This window comes from Stegastes partitus, unplaced genomic scaffold (assembly GCF_000690725.1).
Source record: "Stegastes partitus isolate 25-593 unplaced genomic scaffold, Stegastes_partitus-1.0.2 Scaffold5, whole genome shotgun sequence".
NCBI classification, from domain to species: domain Eukaryota; kingdom Metazoa; phylum Chordata; class Actinopteri; family Pomacentridae; genus Stegastes; species Stegastes partitus.
This window is the reverse complement of record NW_007577736.1, coordinates 858,122-884,001: the sequence shown is the minus strand read 5'-3', so window position 1 is coordinate 884,001 and position 25,880 is coordinate 858,122. Positions and strand designations below refer to the sequence as shown.

The following is a 25,880-nucleotide window of genomic DNA, read 5'->3' as shown; positions in this document are numbered from 1 at the left end:
TGAATAGGCTAATTAATTTGATTACTTATTAATCATTAGTGAGACCATTGTTTTTGTTTCTACTCCTGTATTGTTTTGGTAGGCTTTGTTTTTTTACCCCATCAAATGTTAAATAAGTCTCCCGGAGCTTGTTTGGAATAGGGGATTGGTTAAGATGTTCATAGCGCTTGGGATGTTTAGAATTACTAATAAATTCCAAATCACAGACTTCCTAGCACTATCGATGAGATTAATCTTTGGGGTGTTCTGTCTTGTCATAAAGAATAAAACATATTAGTATCTTTTGGTTTATAGAAGAGATGTGCATGGAGTCTAAACATTTTTGTCCAAGTCAACTCTCAAGACTCCCCAGCAGTTCAGATTTAATATGTTTATGGCTTTAAAATTCACTGCTAATGAATCCCCCATTTAGTAGTCACTGAGTGTATGCCAGCTTAGCCATTATGACTACATTAAAGGATAATTCTGATTTACAAATGGGATCTTATTTTGTGGTTTTGCCATATCTTTTATCAGTTATGATGGTGTTATTTTTAATATAACTGCTGAATGCAGCATCTCTGAAACAATATCCTACCGGGTAAGAAACACAAGCAGTCACATGATCCTACAGGATAATCTTATTTTGAAGAGAAAGTTGAGAAGTTGAGAGTTGAAAAGTACAATTTTCAACCTGTCTGTTGTAAACAATCGCCATAGTTTACACACAAACAACTGGTTTACTGTACGTGCCGTATGCATAAACAAAATTGCAAACAACCCGTCTCAACTGCAGAGCTCAAAAAATGCCTTATTGAGTACAAGGTTGTAAGCAACAGAAGCAATGGACAAAAATACCAGAATCAGAACTGTAGGGAACCAGGTTTCTCCTTTCAACTTCTGCTGACTTTATTCTTTAATTATTAATCTGTTATCACCAAGCAGATGCTGTTATTAAATATAATAAGAGTGAATCATCTTTTTTAATGAGTGCAAGAAGCTGGAGAATTTAATTAACATTTGGTCATATGGAAGCCCTATAAAAAATAGAACAATAAGTCAGCAATATCAGTGGTACCATTTGATAAACATCAAATGAAAGACACAACTTTGAAAAGTGAATGGTTCCAGCAGACCAAACTAAACAATCTCAGAACACCATCTGTCAGAAAATGAACTTTGTGTTGGAAAGATGACACTAGATATCACTGTTTAAACACAGTTTAATTGCACCATTTTCCCCCCCCAAATAATTAAAAAAAAGATTTAAATACCAGGCTTAATTGTGGGACATACGATAAATGAGAACAGGAAATTATTTGTGGGATTTTAACTTTCATGGTAAAATCCTACTATGGATTTACAGCTATACATCTGAGAATGAAATGAATGAGGATACAGTCATAAATGAGTTAAATGTAAATAAATAAATAAATAAAAACTGTTAAATAAATACAGCATCTGTGTGAAGCTTGTAAATGCGTATCTTCTACCTTAACTACAATGATTTTTTCTTTACACCACACTTGTTCAAAGTCAGACTAACACCTGTTCCCAGTTGTGCATCTGTCACGTAATCCTTTCATTCCTCACATTTCTCTAAACGGCTGGTGCAGCAGCCAAACACTTGCACCAGGAACGGGCTGACATCTATTCCACCATCTCCTATATTTAGCACACTTACATTATGTATTTTTTTTCCCTTTTTCTGAAGAAGTGTGAACAGTTGAACACCTTGTTGCATCATCCCACAGTGCTCTGCCAGAAGCTCCTCTGCCTGCCTCGCTGTGCTCGCTGCACTGCGTGTTCCACAGTGGGCTAAAACAGAGAAACATAGCGACTTTGATACACAACTGCTCACCACCTTCAATTAACACACACACAAAAAAATGGAGGTAATGGAAGCGAACGATGCTGTTTCGTCATCAGAAGGATGATTCTTGTTTATGACAACTTTGATCTCACTTTTGTAGTTTGGGCTGTAATTCTTGTAAAATAAAATAACATTACGCTTCAGATCAGAATTTAAATGCACAATCTTGATAATACGGCGAGCTAAATGTCCTGATTATCCGCAGCAATGTCACTGTGTCTTTCAAAAACCCCTAGATCTGCACTAATCATGATCCATTTTGATAGATAAACTAGTTAACTACCACGTAGTAATATGTAGGCTCCAAATCCAAACAGAGATGCCCTCTCAGACTCAAATCTCCTCCAGAGCCGCTCTGACGGAACATGACTAGACATTATCACCTCACCATTATCATCAGGAACATAATGAGCACAGGTGATGTGTATTTTTGATTCTTATCATTTTTGAACTATCAAGGTTTCGCTGAAATGCGTACATTTTGTACGCTTCCTCCTTCCAGACTATTCACACAGTCCGTTCTTTTGGATTGTTCGTAATGCTGAAAAATGAAACATTTAGTACAGAAAGTGGCAGATTTTTTTTCCTCCTACAGCTTAACATATTTTGTTTTTTGGAGCTATTCATTTCCCCTCTCCAGCCTGACCAGAGGTTTGGTCCTAAGAGAAGCCCACAGCTGCTTCCCAGTACACACTGTACACTGTGGGTTTGTAAAGATGTACCGTTTGTGGTGACTTGACAAAGTGTATTTCTGAGTTGTATGCCAAATATATGTGTAATATTTACGGAATGTTTTATCTCAGTTTCTTCAAGATGTAGTAAAAGTCCCCTTATGGCTTCGTCTTGGACTATTTTTCAATGTTACAACTCTAAGCCTCAATCCATACACAACACTCAAAAGGGTTTTAAAACGAACACAGTGGCCAGACTCCACTATTCAGCGCTGCCCTTGTTTTAAGGTTGCTGTGGCCTCTTGGCTTCCCTGATGAGCCTCCCTGTTGCACCATCATCCATCTTAGACAGACACTCTGATCTAGGTGAGGTCCTGGAGGTGACACTTTTCCTCCACCTTTTTGATTGTGATGCTCACTATGTCCCAAGGTTTATTCGTGGTTTGTAGAATCTTTTTTAATCTTTCTTCTAATTGCAAACCTTCAACAGAAGGGTAATAAAATGTGTGGTTGCCTGCATGCTGATGCTCAGCAATATGCTGACTATAATTCTAATCAGAATTGGTTGTTGTCAGCTAAAACAAGAGGCTTTCTACATGCTTTGGAATATGATTAGAAATCCTGAGCAACTTCATGCAGTGTCTCTTTTAAAACTAATTTTGAATTTATAAGTTTCAGCTATAATCTGCAGTTTGTCTACTATGAACATTTAGACATTTTAGTTTTATTAAATATAAAGCTAAATGGACACAAACTGTATCCAATAATCAACCACATGATTTAAACTACCTGCTTAATGCTGCTTAGGTTCAGCAGGTAGGTTACATCCACATGAATACCAGGACCAAAGGTTTCCCAGCAGAAGATTGCATTGTAATGAGATGATCAGTTTCATTCACTTCATCTGGCAGTGGCTCTAATCTTGCGGCTGATGAATTTCCACCCTGTTTATGCTCCATCAGATTACAGATATATTAAGAGCAAAATCATGTCTCTTTCTCCACTGCAGAGCTAAAGTATAGTTTTTTCTTTTTCCCCTTGGATGTCAGGCTTTTTGGTTCTGCCCTTAAGGGCAAATGGACACAAAACATCAACCACACAGTAACTGAATTTTCTGCAAGAATACAAAGTCCAAAAGATGTAACAGGCGCAAACAGTGTTGATGCCACCATGACACTCACTTCACAAACCTTTCTTTATTTTTTCTGGTCAAGAATGACTTCCTGTCTGCTCGTCGTTTTCTGTTGGTCGTTTAAAAAGTGAGAATCAGATACATTTCATCACTGGGTTTTTCTGTATTTCTGTGGCATCCCTGTGGTCTTAAGGACATTGGCGCATCATTCTGTCTCACCATTACAAAAGCCCATTTAAAGAGGGACCTTGATTTTCCCTTCAGCACTCAAACTTAATCTGAATTCAGAGGCTTCAATATGCTTCCCGCTGATGACATAATGCCCACCAACTTATTGTCATCTGTTTGGAAGCTTTTATTTAACAGTCTAGTCATATTCAGTAACTGCTTAAGTAACAAGGTTAACAATGTCAATCAGCGCAACCCAGTTCTGCTGCTTGATGCTGTTTATTTAATACCTAGTTCCTGACAAGCGCAGCCAACAATGTCAAAAATACATGGCTACAGCACCTGGTAGCAGACTCATTTTTCAGACAGGGTGTTGTTACTGCTGTCTTTCACCCTGGTAAGTTCACTTCTGAGTTTTGTGTTGGTGTTTATTGTAATCAAAATAAGTCGAGAGTGAGTCTACAGCTGTTTCTTCAGCCTGGGAGTGAGCTGCCAACAGCAGGCTGGACTGTAGTCGGTCTGCTGCTCTGTCTGGGCCAGTCGTCGACATGTATATACACGACGCAGAGCAACACAGCGTCTCTCAGAGCGACAGCTGAGCTGTGACAGTCACTGTGGTTGAGACAGCGAGAAAAGCATCCACTGATGATGAAGAAACAGCCTGTTCGAAAAATAAGTGGACTCTGTTCAAAGACGACAGCTGCATTCACTTTGTTTATTCAAGGTTCACAATATTGTCAGGACACAGGACTCATTTCTCTCACATGAAGAAGTAAACATGTCGTGCCATGCAATGCCAGTTGGCATTCCTCTGTTGTGCTAATAAGTGATAACACCTTTGCAGAAAATGTGAGAGTGAGGTTGGCACGTACATGCTGTGATTGTAGTGCTGAACCACAAATCATATCTTTGTATTTTTAGGCTAAATGGTAATACAGAATATGCGTCTTGGTGTTTTTTGTTTTTTTTTAAACTGGGTTAAATGTTCAGCACTTTTATGTTAACATTTATTATTAAAATCCAAAATAAGTTAGTAGGACATATTTAAAAGCAATCAGTTTCTCAGTCGGTAGAGTTTAATTTTATCATGACTGTATGACCGCTAGTTTTGGTGCTATTTTACTCAGATACTGGGTGTTGTATCTGAGCTGCTGCTGTCCCCGCCTCTCCAGGAAGAAGACTCTCTTTGTGTCTCTGATTGACAGCGCTGACACCGGGAGATCGGAATTTTCTATCAAACCTCCTCTCTGAGCAATCATATTTCATGGACATATCATCAAATTCACATCACAGCTGTTGTTTTTAACTCATGTGTACAGTGAGTTTGCTCATTTTGTTTTCTGACAAAAAAAAAAAAAAAAAACTATAATCATTTGCATGAGAACAGCTTCATTGGGAAATCAGTTGTATTAAAATGCAGTTTATGTGCAGACAGAGAGTAGGGGAAACCCAAACAGATGTTATCACTAGTTGAGTTTAGGTTGCACTGAAGCACAACCAGCAACAAGAAAACAGTAACTCACACAGTCATTTTTTTATTGGTTTCAAAATCAGTCCTAAAGTTTCCACCATCTCTAAATCGCCCTCAGCTTTACAATCTCCACATAGCTCTGACCTGTGGGCATATGATTAAAGCTAATGGTTATGATTGTCAAATGAGCTGTACAATGCGCCAACTGCCTGTGGTTCTCAGACTTTTTCTGTCAGGCCCCCCTTCAGCAAAAACTTTCGGGCGCCCTCGCCTTGAACAGCCATGACATGAGCCAAGTTTAAATTTATTGAAATCAAATAAATATCATGAGCAGTCAAATTGTGCAACAACTTAACAACATGCTCAGCGAGTAAACATAACAATCCATAAATCTGTGTTCTCCTTCAAAAGCAGGAAAAAATCCCTTTGCTAGAACCACAACACTTAAGATTAGAACATAGCACATACATACCAATACAGTTCAATACACACTTGAATACAAAAATATAGAAAAATCTTGTGAAATTGTGCAATAACTTTGCAATCAGTGCAAAAAAAAAATTAAGAAAATGCAGATATTTGACCAAAGAACAACATGAACAAGCCAATGTGTAACAGCATTAGTAGCTGCAATGAGCCTGTTCACTTTTTCAAAACGGTGTTGCAGGCTCGATACGTCCATTCTCAAGTCATGTGCAATGTTGAGCTTGGATCTGTACTGACATAAAACACACAGGGGTCTCTCCTCAACTCCCACCACATTTGCTGTGAAGCCAAGAGCAAGATAAGCCTCGTCATATTTTCTTGACTTTTCTTGAGTGTTTTCTTGAGGTTGTATCTTGTTAGTCTCCTGTTTGCCTGTTTTCCTTTTCATCCCAGTCAAATACTTCTCCATTCTGTGCAACTACTGACAGATAACCACCGTGAGCAGAGCAGAATTAACCCAATTATCGGGGACGGTTACTTGGACAGCACAGTTTGTTTGTTGTTGTGCACCGCGAAAACAGGTCGATGTTAAACCAGTAGCTCAGCACATTAGTTCCATGTAGATGGATCTTTTCCTCCCTGTCGCTCACCTGGAAGCAGTGGGGAATGAGGGGGTAAGATCATACACATTTTGAGCTGCACAGCTATTGGTTAGTTAGGTGTGAGGAAACACCTTCTTACCAGCTAGTAAAACTGGGAGGCTATGTAGTTGTGTTTATACAACCACAAAACACAATAAAAATGTATTTTTCACCATGTAGGACCTTTAAGTTTACATAGACCTTCAAACTCTGGCATATTATTTATTGTTCAACTGTCCTCGCTACGTTGCAGGAAACCTAGATGCAAACAAAGAGGAAGAGTGGGAACAGGGTCGCAGGGAAAGTACGAGGGGCTGGTACGACTTTACAAAAGAAATGGGTTATGTAAAGTAACATTCAACTATATCAAAATAAACAACAATTTTTTTATTCTATATGTAATTTAAAAATCTTTTGATACATCTTTAAAAAATTAAAAATAAATAAATATACGTCAAATATACTTGCAAGATGTTATTTCGTAGGATTCTAATTTAAATTAATTATATTTACTTAACTTTAACAACTTTATTTTCTAGACCGATAAGCAAAAAAATCTAGTATATTTTTGTTTAAATGTTGTTGTTTTTTGTTTTATTTTTTACATATATTCATGTAAATGTAACGAGTTATATTTTTTACTTTTACTGATGGATGTTCTAAAAATAAAGATTGAAAAAATGAGACACATCAAGATCCATATAAAAGTGCCGTTTGATCATATCAAAGGAATCTAAATCGAAGTCAAATGGTGAGAAACTGCGAGATTCCAATCCTCAGCGCCCTCAATCACATGGGACAGACGGTGCCTCTGCTGAAGCCGCTGACAAGATATTGGTCAGAATTGATCAGACAGACACACGATGTGACTACTTAACATTCCCTTGCAGTCAGAAATCCCCTAATTGCATTGATGCTGTTTTCTCACATAGAACATGAGGCTGGCATTTAAAGCCACCAGAGACACAAGTGAAACCCAGGGGATTGCTTTAATACCGATTCTTTTCAGATTCAGTGCCCAGAAATAACTAAATATGACACAAGCATATTAACAACATCTAGGCTACCTTTTTAAAATAATTATTATTCACATTTGAATCTACACAACAGAAAGCATGAAAGGTGCGAGCAGCATTTTTGTCTAGTGCATTGAAAAAACCTTTCACAAAAACGCCTTCTATTCTTCTCTTGTAGCAGGAACATGGCCCTCATTTAATTACATTATTAACACTTCAGTGTCAGGCTGTCTCAGGGTAGCTTCCACCATGTGTAAGTTATGTCAGCACAGTCTTGACTGGGGCCTGTATGCACTGCATGCAGCAGCATCTCAGCCAGAGGCAGTTTCCATGGGAGGATGGCTTCCCAGATCTCTTCATCATCTAGAGGCTGCTAGACGTGTGTGTAATGGTCTCTCTCATGCCTCACTGCAGACTGTCTTCAGTCTGAGAAAACTACATACAGATGTGGATGGCGGGAGGGTTGACAAACGCTCTTCCACAATTCCCGACTGGTCTGGTGGCCTTTTCACAAATAGACGCCCAGGCAGCACACACAGGTTGGAAGCCCTTAAGCAACAAACACACAGCGCCCGCATTGCAAAGTCGCGCACGCGCGCGTACATGCATGCTGGAGCACGTGCACAAAGGGGGAAAACACACAGGCAGGGTTTGTTTGCAGTTTCTCTGCTCTGTTTGGCATTTGTCGACTTCAGTGTCAGGCTGACAATCACTATAGGTCAAACCAAATTGCTTGTTGTCCAAGGTGTCTTGAAAACAAGCCTGCCTAAATAATTACTCACTCAACTCACTCCAGCAGTGTCAGGACAAACACTGGGTCTTTTTATGTTTAGAGAGTGTATAATATGTCCACTTTCATGAATTTCAAATGTCCCTGGGAAAGGAGAAAAAAAAACAAAAACATGCCACATACCAGGATCTGACTTCTCTCTTCGCCGTGGTCAATCTAACATTACAGCATCTTGACAATCGATCTGTGCTGCCCAGCCAAGCTGCTTGATAAGAAGTGCTCAGACTTCCCATAGACAGCTGATTATGTTTTGTGGCCGCAGCCTGCCTTCTCGCTGCCTGACACCAGTCTATTACAGCAGTCATCAGTAGGCAGCTGTAATCACCTGTATAGGTGTTGTGGGAATGATAAGGATGAAAGGAGCATAGCTGAGCCACCGAAGGCTGGCCCTGACCATCAAAGATCAATACATCATCTTGTCCAATAACAAACTACATCGACCTTTCGTCTGTCAACAGTTATATTAGGGAAGGGTGTGATATGGTGCTTTCATGATCAATTGACATCTGTGAGCCACATATAAAGCATTTGATATCATATGTTTAACATATAAAAGCACACTGCATTTGTCTTTTAGGTTCTTTTTCTTTCTTAAGTAATACACAGACAATATGACAGTCATGTAGTTTACTGATCTGTAAATCTGGCCATGAAAATATTTAATCAAGCCTTTGCAGGTCAATATCAAATCGATACACTTCCACTTTTTGTTCACAGCCAGATTAGCACATGCCAAAGATCACCATAGCTACAGGCAGGGTACAGACACACTCTGGCCGGTGCATTTCATTTGCATTCAATCCAGCACCCGTCTAAAGCTGGAAAACATCCAAATATAATACGTGAAATGTCTTTACTCTTCTGGCTATAATCTGTTTTTAAACACTCAATGCAGACCAGGGTGAAATAGAAAGCCTTCTTTACCAACAATTGCTTATTTTCATTATCAATAAATTTGGAAATTGATTTCTGGTAACATCAGATTCATGCTGTAGCAATTTTACAGCAATCAACAGTCCGAATCCCAGAAATATTCATTATGCAATCATGTAATCCTAACAGCCAGGTTTAAGGTGTTAAAACCAGTGACTCTTTAGCATCTGTGCTTATGGGACACAAATTATTGATCAGTTTTAGAAATAGCTAATCAGCTAATCAGTGTTCTAATTGTTTCATTTAAATCTCCCAAAAGGGATTGCTTAAAAAAAAAACGGAAAAAAAACACAAAGAAAGTTCCCAAAAAGTTCAGCTCACCTCAGTAGTCCAGCCACATGTGAAACCACTACATCATGGTTTTGTAGGGTAATGCATTTACTACACTATTAAAACTTAAAACATTCATTTTTGAAGCTGCTGCTTTGTTGGATATCAATAATGTATGATGTTCAGAGCATTTCAAGATAAAGTGTTTTAGTTTATGCTTCAAAAAAAAGAAAAAAGCCCACTTTCCTGCTCCCTGTTTTGTCTAGTTTTACCTAATTTTGCAGGTTTTCTGTGTTTGGCACATGTATTGTGGATGGAGAGAGGAAACAAGAGTGAGAGGAAAAGTGCATTATGTTCGCTGTAAATTTGGAAAAGAGGGTAGAAAACAATGATGTACTCTGCTGCGCCTGGTTGCTCAGATTACAAAAAAAAAAAAAAAAAAAGGTACATGATGTATTAAGAGCTCGACAGGAATCCTGTGCTAACCAACAATTTTTTTCATCATCCAATAATCAGCCTATTATTTTAGTAATTAAAGCCAGAGCACACAGGATCTCAGAAACAGCCAGAGTAAGCTAGACTGTGAAAGCATACAACAGAAAAAGTGCACCCACCTCCCTTCAGGGCTCTCTGAACTAACCCACAAGAGTTGGTTGAATTGGCGAGGAGAGGTGTGTCTCACATCTACATCACATTTAAAAACTCACAGGCTACATCCCCACTTTTGCAAAAGCAAACGTCCCATTCAAAGCCAACATAAACTAGCACATGCCAACAGATGATGCTCGCTAGGCTACGATGTCGAAAGGCAGTGAAAGGACCATATAAATATACCCTGATTAAACCGGAGGAGGATGGAGACCACACAGTGCACTGAGAGACAATCCAGATTAACGGTGATAAATTGGGAAGCTTAGCAGTGAAAGATGTTGTAGGTTTCGGTGGAACTGTAAAATGTGCATGCCATTCTCATGTAGTCTTAATTCAAGCCGATGCCTATGCCCCTCTGTTGCATGAGACGAAGCTCAAAACAAAAAACTACTTTTTACTTGCAATTTGCATTATAAAATGAATGTAGACAACCCACTGCCACAAATATGCTTTGATTAGTTCCAACAATATGTTTCAGCTATGTTTTTCACAGGCAATCAGCGGCAGATGTGCAAAAACGTTATCTATGGACAGACTGAATTATCTATCGCAGCTGTAGTAAACAGAGAAATTAGTATGTCAGCTTCTTCCTTTGGAATTCTCCATTAGATGATCGCAGCTGTCAAGAAAAATGATCTTGAGTCCTGAGGGGCTGAAAGAAATCCTGACACTGTTCGTATTTACATGAAGCGATGAGTGATTCATTTTTCATGTCTGCTTATTCCTATCATGGCTTTTATAAGAGAAAGAGTGGGAATTGAGCATAAGGCAGCAAAAGAAAGAGAGGAAAAAAAACAAAAATACTGACACGCTCACACCTGTAGGCAATTCAGAGTCTCTTAACTAACCCGACCTACATGTCTGTGGACAGCGGGAGGAAAGTGGAGCAGCAGCAAGCAGCTCACAGCAGCATGAGGTGAACATACAGAAAAACACAGAGATGAGAAAGCAGATATTCACACAGTACAACACATGAAAAGTCAGTTGTCTTTGTCTGGAAATGAAGTCAACAAATCCTCATATTTATGTTTACAAGACTACAATTTGTCATCATAGTATAAAAGTCTTACAAGTAAAAGTAGTACAGAGGTTATCAGACTAGTCTTTTTTTTTTTTTTTTCAAATTTACTGAATAAATTAATTCATGGATGCTGATAAACACACAAAGAGTTTTCTGCTGATCAGTAAACAGAAAGTCACAGCTCTACAGTGTGATACCTCGGAGCATTGACACTCTTATTAGAGAAGCTCAGGGTACAAAACACTCAGCAAGCAGCTTCTTATTTTAAGTTCTCGCTGAATATCGTTACTAAAATGATAAACAGCAGGTGCTATTCTCTGTTGCTGACTGTTGTTAATTCCATGACTTTATCAGCTGACAAACTTTGCGGTTGTTGGGTTCGTATCTCCGTCTCAGCGTGGGCCGAGTGTTTCTGTACTTCCACAGACTTCTATAGAGTCAGAAGTCTCTTCTAGTAAAACCATCAGCTCATCGTGTCACATCAGTCTTGGCAGTGAGAGTCATACAAATTAATTAAGCTGATCAACAGTTTGTCTCATTTTTGGGTTCTAGCTAATTATAACCACTACTTTAGTAGTTAACATAAATAAGTTCAAATAAGTAGGTTACACCTGCACTCTTGCCTCCTTTTTGGAAATGAGAGTAATTAGACAAACACTGTCGATGTGTGCTTACAGTGTGTGTTGCCGCTGTCAGTTTCTTTCTCTGTGTAATCTGAAAAGCCAAGTTTGTTTTTTAACTGAAGCATCAGAAACCTTTCTTGCATACGTTCAAGAGTTTTTCCGCCGTAGACTTCACTGTAATCCTTGCTGTAGCTACTCTGTCTCCACTGGTCTGGTTTCTCCTCAACTAAACTGCATGGGAACAGTTTAGTTGTTCTGTTTGTTCTTGTTATGGTGGTGGTTGGCATAAACTAGTGGCCAGACTGTCACCCAGAAGGCCAGAGCTCATGTCCCATGATGGATGAAAGACCCTCAGTCTCAGAATGAAGTTTTCGTTAGCTTTCGTTTTCGCTTAGGCTTAGGCACAGTAACTATGTGGTGAAGAACAGCAAAATATCACCTGTTGTTGGAAAGTTTTACATGTTAGAAGCTTGGTATAGATTTGCCACCAAAATTACTTGGTTCAGGTTAGGAAAAACGTCATGGTTTCAGCTAGAACATAACCCTTTTATCAGGTTTGATGCGTTTCCTCCATTTTCTGGGTTACAAGGGTGACAAGTCCCGCTCATTCTAATATATGATTATTTCACTGACAGAGAGCAACAATGATGCAGGAAAATACAAACAAAACATTGAATAAAAACGTATTTATGGTACTTTACAAACTTAATTCATCCGAAAAAGTATTTTCTTCAAAACATAAATGGGAATGCAGTATAGGTGTATAAGAATGTCATTTTGTGAAGACTGGGTTCCTCCTTTCTAACAAATCATCACGAGTGGATGTAAAACTGAATTCCTACTGGTGCACCAGCGCAGGAGTATCGTCACTAGTAATGGGTACCACAATGTCGTGTTACACAGGCCCCAGGGCAAAATTATTAAAGATCAAAGAATCAATAAGCTTCGACATTATCGGTCCTGCTCTCAGTACTGCAGAAATTAAGAAAATCGATTTCCTATTTAATATTGCCACATAAACATTAGCTTTTTCCAATCCAGAGCTCCACAGCAGTTGTCTTTCTCACACACTGCAGCACCAAGCAGCATGCACAGACTCACTGGTGACAATGCCAAAGACAACTAAACACTCAAAAGTGTTCATGTCACTAGAGTTGTTGTCACATGCTTGTTTTCCATTGAAGAGCAGAAACACAATCAATCTGTCAACACATCCAGCGAAGGTGCACGGATCACATACAGGCAGAAAAAATGTTCCATTTTCAACTAAATAGCAAACAGTTTACCTCTTGCTGCCTCAAGGATTATGCAGACTAGCAGCCTGAAATCACCACTCTGAATTACACGAACATGGCTCCATGAATAAAAATAACCATTAACCAGCTGATTGTTTAACTGTGGATGATTCATTCAGTGGGAATTGGTCAGAAATTCACATTTTCAGTTTAAGAGCCGGGGCAGACATAAATATTTGGGTGCAGCATGCAAACTCTTTCTTCATTTTCACTCTTTCTCTAACTTAATGCTGTTGTTGGCAGAAGGAGTACTTAAAAACTGCATAATAGAAAAAAATTGTCAAAGGAAAAATCCTGTATTCAATTATTTACCCAAAAATGACGAGTAAAAGAGGAAATTTAAAAAAAAAAAAAAAAAAAAGGGAAGAAGGCAAAGCTTATTCTTTGAATTTTTTGTGTTTTTCCTCTTAGGAAAATAACAAAAAGAACGAATAAGAGCGCCATTAAAGTACCGGATCGATGAGCAGCTCTGGAAAGCAGCTGCACTGGTAAAATCAAGACGATATTCCTCCCTAGTTGCAACAGACAAAAGATTTAAATATCCAATGTACTGCGAAATACAACAGAGACGTACCTGGTGCTGATCAGCATTGTGTGAATACATTTGAGAAGAGCTTGAGTGTCACGGATGTTCATTCTGTAAATGTACCACATTGCAGCTTTAAAGGGTTCAGATTAAATAAGCACATTATATACTGGATTCAGATTGGATAAAAGACTAGAACCCAAAACCTAAGGTTAAGAGAACGTAGCAGACTGTAGGCTGTCTCGAAAGGGTACATTTATCACACCATTAAGCATTCTTGTCCTTTATACTTCTTTTCTTGACACATTCAGACATTCATGTTTTTTGCCTCTCTTTGGCTTTATTATTTCAGTTTCGGGACTCCAAACAAAGAAGTGAACTCTGTATTTATAAAGGAACTTAAGGAAGAAATGTACATGAGCTTTTTGGGGGTTTTTTTTTCATTTGCTGTGAAGCTATAAGAGTCTATGACTCCGCCAACTTCTCTGGATCAACCGGATTGTAATTTGTTCGGTTCTTGATTCAAGTATTTTGAGTAAATCGTCAAACTAGACTCCCAGAATCAGAAAGGGAATCTTAAAGTGATTTTATAGCTCCAGTGTGCTCTGAAATCTGCTGTGGACACTTTGTGCGATTTTTTTACGTGTTCACCATTTCTGTGCATAATGAGTTTTACAGCTGACGGATTGCAAAGAAAAATGTTAACAAAAAATTCTGACTTGAGTGTATCTCCTGAAGAGATGAAAGTAAACCACTGACAGCTATTTTATTCAGCAAATCACGTCTGCTAGAGTTGTGGCTGATAGCGCCTAAGATACGAGGACGTGCAGAGTTTTCAATTTACATTTCATATTATAAAAACCCCATAAAAGTAAAATGTTCAATTGTTAATTATTGTGAAATAGGTCGTTGCTCCAGCAGGGGGGCATTCACTAAAAAAAAATCCTGTCATATTCCATCTATCATATGTTGTTTTCCCTTTTTAGTAAACCCTCTAACAACTATTTGTTTTGTTAACCCCAAAATTGAGGAAACTAGTGAGCTGGGAACAAATAATCAGGCCACCAAACCATCTGAGAAGTAATGCATGGAAGCAATTTTCTCATTTGGCACCACACGTGAAAAAATTGTCGAGAAAAGGTGGCTTTTTGCTGCTTTTCAAAAATGAAACGACTCGATCGCAGTGACACAACAACCATGCAGTTAGTATCCTGATAATCAGATTGAAGTGCAGCTGAACTGGGCCGACGAGTTTAAAATTGGGCTGCATGCAGTACATGGTAGTCACAATTTGCTTCCATTCAGTGGTTTACTAAAAGCAACTCAAATTAACGCCATGGCTGTCACTTCTTTTTAAAAAAATCTACATTAGTGGATTCTGTGTTGTACAAACTTGCACTTCTGCTGACAGTATATTGAACCATTGCAGACAGTTTTGTTTGTTTTCATGTTTCGGCAGAAACGTGTGTCCATTAGATTGGAGATTTTTTCTTGATACAACTGAACAGAAACAAACAGCCTGCAATACACACGTGCACCCTTGTGTTCAAACACGCCCACCCACGAGCACACGGACAAACACAAGGGCGGCTGGCATGTAAAGAAAACTGACAGATGGTAGAAGGTCTGGATCTGGATTCTGAATGGACGACTGTCAGCTCTTGAAGATACGGAAATGTCGTTATGTCTCATTTGCATGGAAAATCACTCAGTCGTACTTGCTGAGATGAGATCATAACTAAGGCAAAATATAATTATAGAGGAAAAAACAATATAATTACACGGGAAGACACAACATGTAGCTCACAGAAATCCTACAGAGCAGGCCAACACCTGCCTCCAGTAATTTCTTTCGTGCGAGAAAAACACACAGGGAGGAGAAGCGAAAACATCATTACAAAAGATCACAAGCAATGAAATCAAAAATTGTTCCGGATTTACGAAATCATTTAAATCACTTCTTTGGGAAAACCTCATCCCCATACATGCGTCTGTGTTCAGATAAAATGCCTGTCTGGCCTAGAGTCTTGTCAGAACTTTCTTTTCTCAGATGAATGAGTCACCGTGGATCAATGCTTACTCATGCAGCAGCAAAATAAGAAAAATGGAGAAATCAAGCAACAATAAAGGCAGGGTGATATTTTCTTGAGTGCAAAGGCTACACATGGGTTGTATTTTATTTGTATATCTCTCACGTTATTTTTTTTAGTTTAGGCCTTGATTCGGAAATCATCTTTTTGCTTATTGACTTTCTTTCATAAAGCTTATTTTTTTTTTTCTTCAAATGTACAGGACATAATAGCAGTCTTAAGATTAGAATATGCCCAGAATATATATTACTGAAAAAAATATAAAAACTTCTAAATGCACACCAATCAGCCACAACATTAAAAACGGTTGCAGAGCATTGTGCAAAGACCCCCTCGTGGCGCCAAAGCAGCCGTGACCCGTCGGACCTTTCGGCGGGGACCTGTGGTTTCTGACGCAGGAAAGTTGGCAGCACATCCTTTGGGTCCTGCGGGCTGTGGGGTTGGGATTGAGTAGAACAGGCTCATTTCAGCACATGCAGATGCTCAGTTAGCTTGGGATCTGGGGAGTTTGGAGGCCGGGTCAACACCTTGGGCTCTTTGTCGTGTTTGTTGAGCCGTTACTGAGCAGTTTTTGCGCTGTGGCAGGGAGCATTGCTGGGGAAGGCCGCTGCTGTCGGGAACCTTTGCCATGGGAGGGGGAGTGCGCTTGATCTGCGACAGTGTTTGTGTGGGTGGTATAGGTGAAAGCAAAAACGACATGAATGCAAGGACCCAAGGTCACCGAGCAGAACGCGGCAATGGAGCAAGATGGTCAATGTCATTCATTTCACCTTTAAGTGATTTTACTATTGTAGCTCACGAGTATGTGCTGCTATTATGATATAATGCCTTTACTATTTCCCCACGTAACTATATATTTAGATCACATTTGACATTTGTCGTGCATTTAAAATCAAAAATACATCAACTTATCAGAAAATGTATTTAGCATAGTATAAATGTCTGTAATCCATACCAACAAATATTTTGCACATATTCTTTCTTAGGGTCCAGTGGACCCTGAAACCCCTTCTGTGTGGCAACATGAAAGTCCTGAACAGGGTTAAACAAGATCAAGAAATGAAAAATCTCTTTTGTAGCGCAGTGCTTTGATTTAAGGGGTTACGAGGCACAAAGTTTACCAAAAACCTCCTGTACTCGGTTATAGCTTTGAATAATTTGGCCAGAGAAATGTTTCTTCTTAACACTGTGATGTCACAGTGAAGTTGACCTTTGGCGTTTTGGATATTAAATGTCATCAGTTTAGCATTTTATCTAATAGACATTTGTGTGAAATTTTGTCGTCACTCTAGCTTATGAATTCTTGACTTGTGGCCCTAAACATGTTTTGTGAGGTCACGGTGACCTTTGACTAACAAATTCTAATCAGTTCCTTCCCAAGTGCAAGAGCATATTTGTGCCAAATTTGGAGAAATTTTCCTCAAGGTGTTCCTGAGATATCACACTCACATGAATGGGATGAACCAACCAACAACACCATTCTTCCAGTCACAGCTGTTGCCTGCATGGAGGCATAAAGATCTGGGCTGTTCTGTGAAAAGCTGAAATTTTGAGGGGGTCTGATTTATGATTTGGCCAAATCAGGACGAAAAACTCTTTCCACCAAATGCCCCCCTCATGTATTGAGGCTGACAGAGTCTTGCACTGTGGGTGCAGGCAGCAGGTGCATGAGCAGAATAAAATGACATGGATGATGCCGAAGCCGCTCTGGTGGTCAGAGAACAACGGGTTACTGAGTTCAATAATCTCTGGGTGATCAAAACCAAAAACTGAAACGGATCAATTATTACCATGTGTATATTAGAATATCAAAGAAAGGAGAAAGAAGGCGATGGCTTAATAGGGGCACAATCAGACAGTCAGCACTTTGTTAATGGAGTATTTGGAGGAGAGACAGGGCAGAGGACGGGAGCGAGAAAAAACATGGCGTAGGAAAATACAGAAAATGGAACAATATCACCTCCCTGAACTGAGCAGGATTATTATGTGCAGCTCCCACAATGACTTACAGTACTCTGGCCAAAATGGCTCTCATTTTAAAATTACAAAGTAACAAAGCCCTATACTGTCTTTCCATTTGTGTTGCAGTGTCCCCTTTTGAATCAAAAATGACACAGTCCAGTTTTCTAATAAAGAATGTAATATATTCTCATTTGAAATACACTTACACTGAAACCTATGAGTAAATCTAATAATGTTTTTTCAAAGCTTGACATGAAATGTGCCTTTTCGTCGCTGCAATATGTATCTGCAGCAGCATCACATAAATTCCACAGTATATAACAAATTAACTTCGCTCACAATTCTGACTCAGGTTTAAACATGTCGCATGAAACTGAAGTCCATGTAAAGCAAGTAAATAAAAAATGTTCTTCGTAGCTCCATTTTGAAGCAGTCAGTGTGAGCAATCATCTTGTCACCGGCTCACTGAATGAGTGGGCTTGGTTCAAGTGAGATGCCTCGATGGGCTGATACTAGTTAATCTTGATTTAGCTGTCATTCCCACAAATGAGTTGCTAAATCAATTTTGGCACAGGGCCGTCATTCTGCTGTGTCAATGGAAGGTTTATGGGGGAATAAAAAAAAAACGTCAGAACAAGGTGAGACCAAGCATGAAATTTCATGACCCATATCTTTGTGTTTTAGGCATTCACCATACGGGGGTCACAGTAGGGTAAAAACTTCAAGAAATATATTGGATATTGAAGGATTGTCAGCCATACTGCAGAGGCCGAAAAGAGTGGGAAATGAAGAAACGCAATAAACAGGGAAAGTCATTTTCACCCGCACAGTGACAAAACCAAATCTTTACAAAATACACTCATTTTTGATTTGAAGGACTGTCAAACTTAAAATCCCTTTATTCATATGGAAATACACTGACAGAAACAAGACAATTCTCAAAGCTACTGTTCTGGGGAGTTTTTTTTTTTTTTTTTTAAACCTCTAATCTAATTCCGTCTGTGTCCAAATTCTAAATTAACACCAAAAGCAAGCCTTTAAATTTGCAGATTTGATTAAATTTTCTTTAGAAGCTCTTCACAGGTTATTGCTTCTTTCCAAATGAGTACAAGCCCAGTGGCTAAAAGATAAAATGCTGCTCAAATAATATGTTTTGAAAAGCTGGCAAGAATGAGATGGGTCTGACAGAAAATCTATTATGAAGCCAATGTTCATTAAGATATACTTTAAGAAACGGGCAGATAGCTCCTCAGCACAAAGGTTGTCCTTTAATTATAGTGTCAAAGACGAGCCAATACAGTTTTTTTCCCCCCTTCAAAACCTAAAAATCTGCTTTAAGATTCCTCACAGTTTTCTCACAGAGAGAAAAGAGTACGCACTTGTGGTTTTGTGGTATATTAACTGATCATAACATCAACAGATTTCTTTATTATTTTTTTTTACCAAACTGGTCTAAAGCTAAGACGTAAAGGATCAACTGGGGGGAAATAACCATTTATACACTAAAAGAGGTTGCAACAAAGCAGATGGTGAGCACCTTTGGGAAAGAGTGATGTGGGGGAGCTTTGACCACAAAACAGCTGCAGAATGGATCAGCTCGCTCATTCAAGGAACCGCGAAAGAGACGGCTGATAATGATATCTGCCATCCTCTTCACAGTTTGCCGTGCGACCGGGTTTCCGCTTTATACATGTACTTTGAATGAGATTGACACTGATAGCTTTTACCTTACAAGCTGTCATGTAATTGCATCTTTACTATGAGTGAGGTTTTTTTGTTTTTTTTTTTTTTCGAAGCGCACACACAAAACTGAGTCAAGGCAGCAAAAGAAATACAAGAAAAAGCAAAACATTAGCAACTACAGCCTGTGAATTAGATTTTGAAAGGGTGTGAACCATCCTTCTTTATTCCAAAAAATGTGCTTCTCCTCCTGCATCCCATCAAGCTGCTGCATGTTTGTAAAAAAAATAAATAAATAAATACAGTGATAATAAATCTGAGATGTTTTAGGTCATCGTGTTAAATCACAGTATTTTAAACAAGAGACAAAGTATTTATATTTGCTAATCTGCCTCACAATGTATTATTCAACGTGGGGGTTCATTATTTACATGCTTTTACTGGCTATGTTATCATGCACAAGTCCCACAATAATTCATGAGAAAATAAGGCTCAAAATGGCAGCTCAAGGCGATCTCTAATCAACTATTCATAATCTATGGAGCTCATCCTGTCCTGACCACAAAATATTATTTGCTTTACTTTTCGCTGACAGGTTGAAACAGTCAGCCCACGAGGGATCAGACCAATTAAACTGTCCAACATGAATTACAGAAACGCCACATGAGAGCCGTGTGGTAACACCACTTGTCTGGATCAAATGTGGAGAAAAAAAAAAAAAAGTTCACATAGATATTGATGTTTTGTTTTTGTCTCTGAGACCTCTGCAATCACTAAATGATTTACTTTTGTTGTGAAGATTTTCTTACGATGTACAGGTGCTAAACAGCAGCTCAGTAGGTCAGCTGCTGTGTCTCCAGGAAACAAGAGCGCGGACGAAGGGTAAGGGAAAGTGTCAGGATGAGTGGGATGCTGAGGGCCTGTGTGCTCTTGCATGAAAAATCATTTTCTTCTACTTTTGTTCCTCTAAATGGATCATTTCTTTACTCTTCTCTGGACCCTTTACTACTGAAACTAGCCACTCAGTGAACATGAGATGCTTCAGCCGGCCAGCAGTAAACTGTAATGTCAGAACAAGGAGCCAACAAAATGCTTTCCAGTGAGCATTAAAGGCTAGAACGCCGTGAGCTCCTTATTCCTGGGTCACCGCCTCTCTATTGTGCTACTCATGTGCACTAGAGAATACAGCAAATTAAATTTATAAAGAATACTTTTCGTTGACTGAACAAGAGCCAAACTTTCGCTGCAGTTGAGCCAAGAAGGAAACCCCCTTTCAGGACCTCCCGCCAAGCTAAATATGTAATCAGGAGCGACAGACCCGGTGGTGTAGTCTATGTTGTAGGTGATGTGTGTCAACTTTATGAACACATCTGCTACGCAAATGAATTATGTAATCATCTGACATCGCTTGTCTGTGATCATGATTTATCTTTTCCCCAAATGCTTGTCACGGCAGCTCCCACTTCTCAGCGAGCTACACTAAAATGTTCTTGAGCTGCGGCTCCTCGTCCCCATGTTACTGTTACATAAGTTTGGAGTAAAATATTCATCAAGCTGCTCTGGACCACATCTGTATTCAGCTGAGTGCTGAGGAAACACTTTTCTATAAACCTGCTAACTACACCAGGGTGGCTGCTGCTGCTGGTGGCTTTAAAGTGGTTCGTGTGCAAACGTGCTTGATTGCTTTTGTATATGGTTGTGTTTCTGTATGTGAAGCATTTGCATACATGGTGTGTGTGCAAGCATGCACTCATGTCTACATGTCGAAGAGTCCGCTTGTCTTGATCAGTATGCTGAGTCGGTACTTGTGCATGCATTGCCTTCATTTAAAGCAAACATTTATGTCTAGCTGCAGTCCTAGCAGATGTAGTTGTCCTTCTCGATGCATGCTAGATCATGCAGCAAATGATGTCTTGTTGGCGCGGGATATGTTATGAGCAGGCTGTAAAGTTAAAACCTTCCGGGGCCATAAGCAGGTCCATCAGGGCCAGGAGAACCAGCTGCTATACGGCTGACCTGAGGATCCCGAGGAAGTCATAACTCAAGACCCAGCCTGAATGACCACACACCACTCTCCATTAAAGGTTTACTGTTTAATCCATGTAACCGACCAGACTGCTTTACATCCCATCAGGAGCTCACTGTCTTTTTTTGACTGTTGTAATGACCGCTATTCAATTAGTGTAGATGTTGGCTGATCGGTCACTACCCTGGAAAGTGTTTGATTTTCAATAGTGCGACTCCAAGTGAAGATGAACCGGCAAAATCTCACCGTGTTGATATACTCGATCGCTGTCAGACTGGAGTGTCTTTCTTAACCTACAGCTGTCTAAATGTTAAAGGAAAAAAAAAAAAGAAGAAGAGGGGAATGCTAATATATACATTGAGGGTAACGAGAGATGAGATCAGAGAAGTACAGATTAAATATGCAAGGACAACGCTTACACGCATTAATGAAGAAGGAATGAACACTGTGCTAATGACGAAGGATGTGAGGCTTCCAAGTGAGAGTGGGATCAAGAACGCGCTGCAGGAGATGCTCATTACTGAGGCCCACTCTGACTTTTACCTGTGTGAGTGCACATGCAGGCATATTTTATGAGAGGGAGACAGAAAGAAATATAGAGTTCACACACGGGGCTCCAGTGGGTTATGTGCAGCACACCCATGCACAGACTCCACACACAACCTGAAATAAAGACTCACACGTGCATGCAATAAAATATACAAAAGGATGTACGAAACCTGAGCGTGTGTGTTCTGTCACAGTTCATTCTGATTAACGCTGGGGGCCTCGACAAGAAGGATACATCCCATGTGGTTTGTAACACTCTGGAATCAGGGAGCTTATCAAATAATACATAGACTGCAGGCTGTTGCTGTGGAGTGTTAGATTAACTAATGCATAAATAAGCATTAAAAAAATAAATAAATAAAAACCTCACATCCATCTCACCAAAATCCAGAGCTGCACCTAAATCAACTTGCTGATTTAAACCTCCCATCTAAGTTTATTTGGGTTTTAAAATTATTCAACATCAGTGCACCTTTACCTAGAATTACGACTCATGCTATAGTGTTCATGGCTCCTGTCCAGTTACACTGCAGTGCAGCATGCATACAAATAAGCCACCTCCCATAAACTACATAACGTAAACCAGCCTACATGCTTCACCTCAGATCTCACTTTGTATTTGCTTAATCACATCTAACACAATTATTGTCTGTGATGTGATGTCCCCGCGATCATTTAAATAAAAGGTAGAGATCCTAATTATAGTTCAGTGATGAAACAACTGCAGAGCATCTCTCTGCATACACCGTCTGCAACTGATGTCATAGCATTGATCATGCTGGAAAGCAGGAGATGAAGCAACACCAGAGTCTGCTCTGCTTCAGCAGTAGTCAAACAGCTGGCACCAGAGCTGAGAGCATTAGCGCGGCACGCAGGAACAATGGTGAAGAAACAGCCATCGTATCAACGTATCAATCCGTTATGTAACTATGGATTGTTTTCAGTCCTTATTAGTCAGCTACTCATTATTTAAATAAATAAATACACTGCTTGGTCCATCAAATGTCACAAATTCCCTTCATAATTTCTCAAAGTACCATTTTTAAAGTGAATCTTTGTTAATACCACACTCCAGAATCTAAAGATATTCCGTTAATTTATCACACAGGACACAAAACAAGTAGAAAAATATGCAAAAATAATCAAAAATAACTTTTTTTTGCTTGGAAAAAATGACAAAATACCATTTTTTTATCAATATAAATGTTGAAAAATTGTTAACTGTCCAAGTGCGTTACATCCATTGTCACCCTTCTCCATTTTCATTACATTTATGTTTGCACGTATATCGTTTTTTTACAGCTTTGTTCTGCCCGCTATGCTGTCAACCTGCATTGCCCTATGTACAATGACACTGCTTCCAGCTGCACAGCTGACATTTTTAAATTACTGGCATTAATGGGGAGGCTCTAAAAGAAAGCAATAATGTTTGGAGTGATGCAGTCAGTGATGTGAAAGCCCTCTGCAGTGACAGTAAACACCAGGCCCATGTCCTCCCTGAATCAGCCGCAGGGATGCTGCTCTGTGAGCCTGAGCCTACCTCTGACCTTGCAGTTCTTTAAAGGAAGACAAGACGGAGTGATGTTTGGGTTACAAATGAATTTTCATGTGAGAGAGACAGGAAGGTAAACTATGGTGTCAGGATTGACGCATAGAATCTGATATGTATTTGTTGTTTTTTTAAGTCTGAATATTGCCTGAAAAAAAAAAGATTTCCTTGTTTTAATTATCACAGAATTTTAAAAAGCCACCATCTCACCAATGAAAGTGATCTGAGCAATATTTGTGCGAACACATGTAATTACCCATTAAATAATTTCCCACACGTGACAGTACTCATTAAAAAAGTAATTTTCTTTTTAAGAGTAAAAAAAAAGGTGTATTATTTTGCAGTGAGCCGAGCGGTACACAGCAATCATACCTTCAGTAAAGCAGAAAGAACTATAACGCTTGCCATGGCTGACTGGCCAGAAAATAAATATTTGTGTTTAATAATTCATCAAATGTCCAAATGTCCATGAACAGAACATATTTTTCCAATAGTGTAAGCAGATGTAAACAGCAAACTGATTGCTGATTGCATTTTTACCCCATAGCCTTCCTGGCTATGGGGTAAAAATGAAATAAAGTAGTATCCTATTAATCACTTCTGTATTGTGACAGGCAATACCTCTCACTGCTTAGCAACCAACTCCTCCAGGGCAACAGTCGGTGATGAGATTTACCAAAGGATCTCCTCTCTAAAGTTATGAAAGTGTCCATTGTGTGGCAGCAGATCTCTAACACACATTGTTCTCTCACACTGTTCAGCAGCCTATGTTGTTTTTCAGCCAGCGTTATTAATTATTCAAACAACACTGTATAGAAGCCGATCGATAAAGCAAAAAACATTACAAATCATGGGTTTTAGTATCATATAGCATTCAGAACAGCTCCTGTTCTTCTTTTCTGCATTTCAGTGATACCAGCAATGAAGCCAAACCAATAACTGTGCTGATATCTTACCTTAAACAGGCGGAGTATGTTGGCCACCATGATGGAGACAGAGCTGGAGGAGGCTCCGATGACACCCACCACCCGCTCAGGCTTCGTGATGATGGGCGCTCCCCCACCGAGACACTTCACGTCCGTGCCGTCCTTCTCGATCAGAGCCTGCACGAAGGTGAGCGACTGCTCCAAGGCATGAGTGTCCCTGGAACAGGTGTCAAGGATTCGCGCTCCGAGTGTGATGTTAGGCAGTAGATTATTGTCATTATTGATGCGGTCAAGGGCGAAGAGCATGGCCTCCAGTCTATGTATACCCTTCTCCTTCTTCAGCTCCCCGCATGGCTTGCCATCGTGGCCCCTAGCATGCACTGGGAAGAGCCCACCTAAGGAGATATCTCCATCAATGCGGATGGAGTTCAAATGTGTGTGTCCTGGCCCTTTGGGTTTGGCAGCCTGAGCGGCCTTGAGGGAGCCGTAGAGAAGCAGCAGCAACAGCAGCGGCAGAATCAAGCTGTTTCTTTGACAGCCGGTCCGATCCGGTCTGCATGCCAGGGGCTGAAACATGACCACGGCCCGAGCACACATCCGCGCGCCGTACAACCAACCCAGCAATCAGAAAACAACAAAAGCCAGGTATTATTTTATGATGGCCAGAGGGTTAATTGCAATACCTCTTCAAGCAGTTGGCACAGAAAAGGCTTCCTCTCATGTCTCTTCTCTCTCCCAGGCATTCAATTAATGTAGAATATGAGCTTGGCTCTTTCACAGGATGTAATCCTGTTCTCTTCTCCTCTTTCACTGCCTCACTCCATCATCTGACCACAGTGGTAGGCAGCTGTTCTTGTGTCTGCTGTTATTCACAGGCTTGCCTATGGAGATCCTTCACTTGGGGCATTAGGAAGAACAAAGGTGAACGATAAGCTTTTTTTTTCCTCCTCTGTCTCTCCCTCCCTCTCTCTGTGTCTCTTTCCTCTCCACCTCAATCAGAAGTTTTTAATCTCCCCTGTTCCCCTGGGCAGGGATTTGGTATATGTCAGAGCCCTCAGGCCTGCTTAGGTCCACAGGCTTCAGAGTGAATTCCTGAAAGATGAAAAAGAGAAGAGAAGTGAGACAGTGCACAGAGACAACAGAAAAAAAAAAGGCAAAAGGATTTGTATTGGTATGAGCTTTTCAATACTTTTTTTTTCTGCTTAACCTTTTTAACACAGAATTATGTGGAATGAAGAGACAGTTCTGCTCCCAAACTAATTTCTTCCTCCTAGACAGTCTGCCCACATCTACCATTTTGAATTCAAAAGGTTGCCATGGACTCACAAGGCTGAGATTCCCCTCCCATGTGTTTTATTTTCACCTATCAACCTTGTCAGTGGACGCACTCAGCCACTATCACAATGCTGTGACATTCTTAGACGATCGCATTTCCCATTTTTATTGTCAAATTTACGTCAACCTGACAAACTGAAAAAGTACTGACTGTTTTATGGTTCCAGCAGCACAAGACTGGCAGCTGTAGCAGTTCTGTCTTCTGCGTTTGAGAAATTATTATTTACATGAAAATGAATCACCGTTGCTGCCACATTACATACGTCTTTAAAGGCTG

General features: G+C 39.7%; 1 protein-coding gene across 1 annotated transcript in view; it reads right to left on the bottom strand.

Moving 5' to 3' along the window:
• LOC103355744 (metabotropic glutamate receptor 4) overlaps nucleotides 1-24,865 on the bottom strand; it is a 146,537-nt gene extending 121,672 nt beyond the window's left edge. The window contains exon 1 of the mRNA XM_008279651.1: nucleotides 24,299-24,865. Coding sequence (XP_008277873.1) covers nucleotides 24,299-24,865 — 567 coding nt within the window. The remainder of the gene's footprint in view (nucleotides 1-24,298) is intronic.
• Between the last annotated feature and the right edge of the window lie 1,015 nt (nucleotides 24,866-25,880).